Here is an 8098-nt window from a genome sequence, read left to right as displayed (position 1 = left end):
TTCAAGCCTAGTTGATGCCTGTAAATTTTCGTAGCCATTGACCGTGTAGATTTTTTAGAATAAATTCGTTATGAACATGTCGACAGAGAATCCGCGAATGCACTAGTAGTCTAAAATTTAATTTGTAAACCTAATTTATAAATTGAAATTGAGTTGGGTATTTTTAATAAAATAACTTTGAATAGTCTAGATGATTTTAGGAAAAATAATTTCTCAAAAATCATATGTTAAACTTATTTTATAAATCAATACTTTTTATGCGACGAAATTCGTCAGTATTTATAACTCCTTCAAGAAAACCCTGATAAGTCCGAAATTTGAGAAAAGTCTATTTACAAGAATTTTAGATATGAGTCTTAAGGTTCCCACCCCATTGGTCTTGCGTCTTTTTTATTTTTATTGAATTAATTATGAATTTTATAGCGAGACTGAATTGTGCTGTAAAACGGTAGAGTTAGAGATTTAGCTTTGAAGTTGTCGAAAGGATTAGGACGTGATGGACATAGGATAAGTGAATGGTTAGTTGGTTGATTATTGGTTATATAGTAATTGAACATAATTATATAATCTAGGTTTTGAATTTGTAAAGGATCAATTTTGATTGCTTGTGTGACTTGCGTGATTCGAAGATTTGTGAAAAGGTAGGAAACTACTCAATCTTGTCTTATTTCCGTTATTTCTAAAGATGGACTAAATGTATGAGGTGGTGGATTGGTGAAGGATGTGTTTAACTGTTTACAGCGATCTTTTAATATCTTGTTGGATTTTCTGTCTTATGCCATTATTCTATATCACATTGGTTTGGTTATATTACTGAGACAATCATTATTATTGATTGTTGTTGGAATTGAGAGATGAGTTTTGTGTGTATCCAGACTGTGTGTCTGAGGCGGGACTATGTGTCCAGTATATCCAGACTGTGTGTCTGAGGCGGGACTGTGTGTCCATTGGACTGTGTGTCCTGGAGTATGACTGTGTGTCTAGAAGTGGAGTATGACTGTGTGTCTAGAAGTGGGTGTGTGACGTGGTGGGAAGTGGACAAAATGTGATTGTGGAATCTATTTGCAGGTTGTTGTACCTTTATTCAATGTTTAGTTTCCTACTCAACCTCGTGGTTGACAGTGTATTCGTGAACACCTGCAGCGAACCTTTTTTTGGGGAGCAGATTTGACAGGTACTAAAGATTAGCTGACTTGGAAGCATTGGGATGAGAGCCAAACTTGCAACCTTAGATGAAGTCTAGATCACATATATAGTTATATCACTTATTTATTTTCCGCTGCGAGTTGTATTTATTTTTATATTAAGTTTTAGTTGATTAAAATTGTAAAACATATGTAATCATTAAAGTTTTATTTAAAGTACTTTGGTGAGTTGGACTTTATTATCTACTACCTCGGGAAACCGAGATGGTAACATTTTTATTTATTTGGGAATGTCGAGCTAAAGGCTCCCGAATAAATGGGAGTGTTACAGCCTCTCACCAAGCCCTACACAAGATTAGACTTTGAGTTTAGGAACCCAAACAAACTTGGGTCCCCTTTTATGATCAACATATCTCACAATGTCTTTCCTAATCCACATTTGCTTTACAACTTTAATGTTCTTGTTAATGTCATTATGTCTTTTCTTGCAAGCATTAAAGACATGACCATTCTTACCACAATAGTTGCAAATAATGTATTCGGGAAGACCAACATATTTCCTTCTCCCAAAATCGGGTTTAGGCTTCTGGATGTAACAGTCGAACTGACTGTTCAATTTAAAACCTAGGCCGACAACCTTATCACATCTTTTGGGCTGATTTGTTGGAAAGTTTAAAACATTTTGGCCACCTTCAAAATTCTTTGAAATATTCTTAGCCTCAACAAGTTCCTTGTTTAGTTCCTCGACTTTGAAAGTGAGATACTTGTTTCTGTCTTTAGAGCTTTCAAGCTCCCTTTTCATTATGTCATACTCGGATTTAAGCTCTATGAAAGTTTCATATTTTTGTTGAACATTAAGCTTAAGACTCGAGATGCATTTATCTAGGTGAATGATTTTAGAACTAGATGAACTACATTCGGGAGAATCATGTTGAAATTTGACAAATTTTTCGTGAAGCATTCTAATTTCCCTTTTTTAGGCATCTATGTTAACCTTAAGACATTCATTCTCCTTGGATAATTTAGTGACAAGTTCATTTGAGACTTCATTGTTACTGTCAGAGGTGACAGTCTGAGACACTGTTACTTTAGGTTCTTCTACCTCATCAACTAGGTCATTAATGAAGCTTTTGAAAACATATTTTTATTTTAAAAGTTCATCATTCTTTTCAACTTCTATAGACAACCTTTTTTTCACTATGAAGTCATGAGTGTGAGCATTGAGTTTCGACACAAGGTATCCAATTCTTTCTTTAGAATCCTCATACTTAGATGTCATTTTATCAAGACGTTTGTTTAGATCAACGAATTCTTCGGATCTTTTGTAAGCATTAGACTTAGAAGTGCTACATTCGGGCATACCCTTTTTGAAAAAGGTAAGCTTTTCATGAAGAACTTCTATTTCAATCTTGTGATCACATATTTTAATTTTAAGACGTTCCTTTTCATTGACAAAACGTTTGACATGTTCATTTGACTTAGCTAGATCTTTGTTGGAAGCAACAGTTTCAGATATTGTTTCTCTTAAGTCAATTATCTCAACCACTAGGTCATCCAATTTATCTTTGAGAACATCTTTGTCCTTCAAAAGGTCATCACGTTCCATGGTTAGCAAGGAAACTTGCATCACCAAGGTGGTGTTGACATTTTCAAGGTCAGAGATATCCGTGGGGATCATTTAAGACACTCAAGTTCTTTAGTCAATTGTTTGTTCAATTTGTTGACATATTTTGCCGTAGGACATCCAGATATTCGACTAACTTCCCCCTCACCAACACAATGTTGAAGTATCAACATTACCTTGGAGTTCTTTTCGGCAAGTTTGAAGTCATTTTCATTGTAATTTCTTTCCTCTTTGCTTTTGGTGAAACCGGTTAGCATGTCGGTTTCCTCAATAACAAGAGGTCCATTTTGGATGATGGTCCAATATTGATAGTCTATACTTTTGATGTAATGTTCCATTTTGAGTTTCCACCATCCAAAATTCGCACCGGTAAAGACCGGGATCTTGGAGTGTTTTTTGGAATCCATTACCCAAGAATCAAACTCTAAGGCGATTAGCCTCGATCAAGAGCACGAGGCTCTGATACCAATTGAAGAGTTTATGGATTCTAAGTCCTAAGAGAGGGAGGGGGTGAATTAGGTACTATTTAAAAATTTCAACTTAAACTTTATTGAATTAAAGTAAGTTGTTTGACAATGTAGAAGATAAGTGAATACATCGATTAAATTGAAGAATTAAACGAGTATTGAACTATGAATACTTGCTGAAGCCTGACGATAACAATGGTCCTGACTGTTGCTATTCATCTTAGCAAATGAAGTACAATCTACAGACCGAATGTTACAGTATATAGAATTGTTACTCAAGAGTAAAGCACATAATAAAACTTAACAAAAACAAGTGCAGCGGAATAAAAGTAAACGGATATCAAACAAGAGATTTTTGAATTGGTTCGGCAAGAACTCAAGTGCCTACGTCCAATCTACTTTTTATTGATTGATTTAGTGATCTATTCTGACTACTAAAAACCCGTACAATAAAAAGAACTCGCAACTTACTCCGGTTGCCACATAAGTTCAAGGACTACTCCATCCTAGAACTCAACAACTCACAATCTACTCCGGTTGCCACAAGAGTTAAAGGACTACTCCGTCCTAGAACTCAACAACTCTAACTTAGAATATTTACAAGGATCAAGTTTCCACGGACTGATTCTTTAACAAGAATTGATATGGACAACTTACAAGATCAAACGGTTCATAAGTGAGAGAGTTTAATATTTAAAGCAACAGTTGTTATGACTGTAACACTTGAAGACTTTGAAAGCTTTGCAAAATATCAAAACGATTTGAAAACTTGAAAACAATTTTGCAAACTCTACACTCTAACTAGAATGTTCACAAACCAAGTTTCCTTAGACTGATTCTTAAAAAGAATTGAGAAGGACAACTTATTGGTTCAAACGATTTCTAGATGAGAGGATACAACACTGTGAAGTAACAGTGATTTCGACTGACTCACTTGAAGACTTATAAGATTTTTTGCAAAGAAAATTTCGAGTTCTTAAAAACTGATTTTGCAAAACTACTTTTGATTTCTCTGAAAAGTCTTACTCTCAAAGTGAGGAGAAGGGTTCCTTTTATAGAGAGGGTAAACAAGGTAGGTGAGCTAGGGTTTGTGAGTCAAAAGTCTTCACATGTGATGAAGACTAACTCTTTCCCAAACTTGCAGAAAAGAGGGCACTCTTTTAAGAAGCAAAAGAAGAAAAGAAGGTTTGTAATTTATCCAAAATAAGCCTTTGATTTTTCAGAAAACAAAGAGTGGAAAACAAGTCATAAGATGACAAGCTTATACAAAAATGGCATAAAGCAAACTTTGTTTTATAAAAGACCAAGGAAACAAATTGGCATAAAGAATGAAACAATTTGAATTGATAATTAGCTAAACCTCTTTTCTAGAAACCCAATTCTTAAAAAGAAATCTGAAAGTCATCATTTAAATCCAAGCCATTTAAAAAGATAAAAAGGATTTTCGAAAGATGAAACCGAGTTTCAAGTGTTACAGACCATGGTAACAGTCGAGGCTATCGTTACTTGCAAGAGTAACAGTAGTCTTGACTGTTGTTATTGCGTTTAAATACTCTACTCCCTAACTTGTACATTAGATGACACAAATGACTCTAAATCTTTGGGTGAACAATTTATCAACCATTCTTGACTTTGATATTGATTAATTCTTGTTCGAGGAGGTTGCATTATTCCTGAAATGGTACACTTAGAAACACGATTAAATTGGGCATGTCATCATCAACAAATAAATCCTAACACAAACACCACACAACAACCACTATCTCGACACCACCACCTGCAACCACTCCGTTACCACCCCTAAGACCGCCCACTACCGACAATACCAACCACCCAAGTCCCAGGTCAAGTCGACTACAAAACAGAGATTAAACTTTGTCTTAAAACCCACGACAACGCACGATTAGACGCCAACTCCGCCACCCACGGTGGTCAACAATGGTCACGGTTGGTCCCACTAGAATCATGACGGTCAAGGGTAGCTACTATGGTCAACGACACTGTTCACGGTGGTCAATACGGTGTAAAAACGATAATTTAGTTGAATAGTACTGCGATATAAATATAAATTATGACGGTCTTACCTTGAGACGATAATTCTTTTATAAATTCTTCTACTTTTTCTCCCTTTAGATGTTTCTCCCTTGCCTTAGGTCAATTATTTGTGTTTTTATGTTGTATATAATTATGAGTAGGTAGATAAGCTATTTATATACACAAATTCTTGTTTGTGACGGCACATATCCGTCACTCTTGAGTGACGGATACCATTTTACCTCACAAAGTACCCACTTTTTCTCTCTCTGCAACACTATTCATGTGGTCCCCTTTCTCCACTAACCCATTTTGTTACCATTTTATCTCACAAAATATCCGCCACAAATGGTAACCCGTCACAAGGGAGACCAATTGATATATATAATGTAGGAAGGAAAGAGAGAGGAAGTTTCCCAATTCCAATTCTCTTATTATTCTTTTTCCTTTTATTATTATTACTACATATTATTAGTAGTAACATACAATTATAAATCCGTCATTAATATTATAGCACACGCCTCACACACATGCCATACACGGCTCCTTCAATTTCCATCTCAACATTATTTAATTATTTTATTTCTGTCTTACAAATTAATTATCCAATTAATTAAATTATCAAATATCATTTAAAACTTATTTTAATATAACTCTACCGTCTTAAATACGGGGTATTACATAATGTCTGCTTCTATGCATTATTCATTCACATCACCTGAAATGTTTAAAGCCAAAAGATAATTGTGTACTTTGCTTATTAAATTAAATATGTGACTACTTTTTGCCGTTGCATTTTTGTGCGTAAATGCGTTATGAAATTCTGTTTATTAGTCTTTTAGCTCAAATGTTAGAGCATTGTGCTATTGCACACGATGCAAATTCAAGCCCTGCATACCAAAGAAAATAACACTCCCTTACACTCAGGTATCTCTCATTGATTGGTTTACTCCTTACAATTCGTTAAGCACGAACGAATAAATTTGTTTTCCTAAACTAATGGTTGACCGGCTGACTTATAATCATGTTATGAAATCTGATTGCACCGACGTTTTTTCCCATATGCTCTATTTCCTAATTCCTTTACCCTTTATGTATGTAGTTCATTTTGCAGAAAAGGGTATGCAGTAACACGTTTAGTCACTAATCGATCGGCTTTAATTGGACATTAAGAGTTCAGACATACACAAAGTGTAAACCGAGAAACAATCACATATTAAGAAACGATGTCCATTTCAAAGCTAATTGATCGCAATCACCTATGAACCTGTCTGCTTGATGTACCAGAATATTTCCTTAACAAAGAATTACAAACTCCTATATCTCTTCTTGACATGTCGGTTGCAGGTACCATGATGCTTTATATAGATCATAAGCAGAAAGTCTGAGTGAAGTAACAAAGGCAACTGCCAGAGTAAAAGTAAATAAAATGCAGTACAGTAATTATTAAATCACACAACTACAGTCTGACAACTGACAAGTGACAACCATCGCGACAGGTGACATCCGATAACTTCAATCTCTTACCAAATCGTCCTCAGTACAATTCACCGGACGAACTTAGTACAACTCACCCTCCTTGTGAGTATGGATCACGAGGTTGGCTAGAGGATAGGAGACACAAGTGAGCAAGTATCCTACTTTCATTTGGGTGTCATCAAGGAAGGATCCATCTGACTGATCCACCTCACCTTCCTGAACCATCCCGGCGCAGGTCGAGCAGGCACCTGCTCGGCATGAATATGGCAGCTCAATGCCAGCATCTTCTGCTGAGTCGAGAATGTATGCATCATCTGGGGCATCAAATTCATGTTCCCCCTCTGGAGTGACCAACTTAACCTTGTATGTTGCCATAGCTGTTGTTCGGTAGCAGAATGAGGTTTTCAAGCCGAATGACTTGGATACGCTCTTTGCTGATCCAACTGATACAGGGCAGTTAAACATCGGGCTGGTAACTCGAGTCTTGGGGACGGTTAGGAGTGTGCATTGGGTTGTGAGATTAACAGTTGACATATTTTCGCCCTACATCAGATAAAAAGCTTATTTAGTTTGCAAAGAACTTCTAAATATATATCCTAAACTTTGCTGAATTCTAATTCTTATGTTTTGTGTGTTATAATATCATCATGGATCTACGGAAACAGTCTGTGTTTACTAACAGTGTAAGGGCAGTTGCATACACTTAATCGCATTCCCCTCTTACTCTACCTTAGACAGGAACCCATTCCCCTCATACTCTACCTTAGACAGTTACCCTTAGAGGCATGGGATGATGTTGTCGCTCTTAGATGATATGATTATAAGAAGCATTTCAGCAAAGTTTTGGCTATGTCGAGCATCAAGTAGAAGCTCCATGTCAGAGCTCCACCTCCAAGTCTTGGAATGGAGACTTGGACTCTCAGTTCCCCCAACTGAACAACAAGCTTAGTACCCAGTTCATGTTGTGGCGGCTGTGTACTACGTACTTAATCTACTGAATCACAATACTATGTATAAGGCAAACTATTTTCAAAGACGCACGGAGCCATCAATTTGGTGTTTATTCTTCAAAGTAAATGTCAAGCATATAATAATACAAGGACTACTAGCTCTCATAATCTCATCACAGAATTTAAATTAGCTAAAAACTTCCGCATCGAGAGCTGCATAAATTTTGAGTTAAAAAATCATTGATTTATTGACGCTGAATTCAGTCAAAAACCCAACCCACTAATCCTTTTAGAAAGTCTTCTTAACTATAAGGCTACCCCGCTTTCTTCTGAGCTACAAACGGCACACTATTAGGATATACATGGATACTGGGACATTTGTAGTATTACATTCCTCCC

At 36.1% G+C, this 8098-nt stretch overlaps 1 protein-coding gene across 1 annotated transcript; it reads right to left on the bottom strand.

Moving 5' to 3' along the window:
* Window positions 1-6587: 6587 nt before the first annotated feature.
* LOC141629201 (ferredoxin-A-like) lies at window positions 6588-7283 on the bottom strand. The gene is made up of 2 exons (XM_074442241.1): window positions 6845-7283; window positions 6588-6676 (listed from the first exon to the last, which is right to left on the bottom strand). Exons 1-2 carry the CDS (start codon window positions 7281-7283, stop codon window positions 6588-6590), a joined length of 528 nt encoding a protein of 175 aa, XP_074298342.1.
* Between the last annotated feature and the right edge of the window lie 815 nt (window positions 7284-8098).

The sequence above is a fragment of the Silene latifolia genome, chromosome Y (genome assembly GCF_048544455.1).
Source record: "Silene latifolia isolate original U9 population chromosome Y, ASM4854445v1, whole genome shotgun sequence".
Classification (NCBI taxonomy): Eukaryota; Viridiplantae; Streptophyta; class Magnoliopsida; order Caryophyllales; family Caryophyllaceae; genus Silene; species Silene latifolia.
This window is presented reverse-complemented; position numbering and strand designations above follow the sequence as displayed.

Excerpts from the sequence above, each read along its gene's own strand:
- LOC141629201 (XM_074442241.1), bottom strand. The coding sequence starts at position 7,283 with ATGTCAACTGTTAATCTCACAACCCAATGCACACTCCTAACCGTCCCC. Across the intron at positions 6,677-6,844 it reads GATCCATACTCACAAGGAGG|TTGCCTTTGTTACTTCACTC; the intron begins GTGAGTTGTACT and ends TTACTCTGGCAG.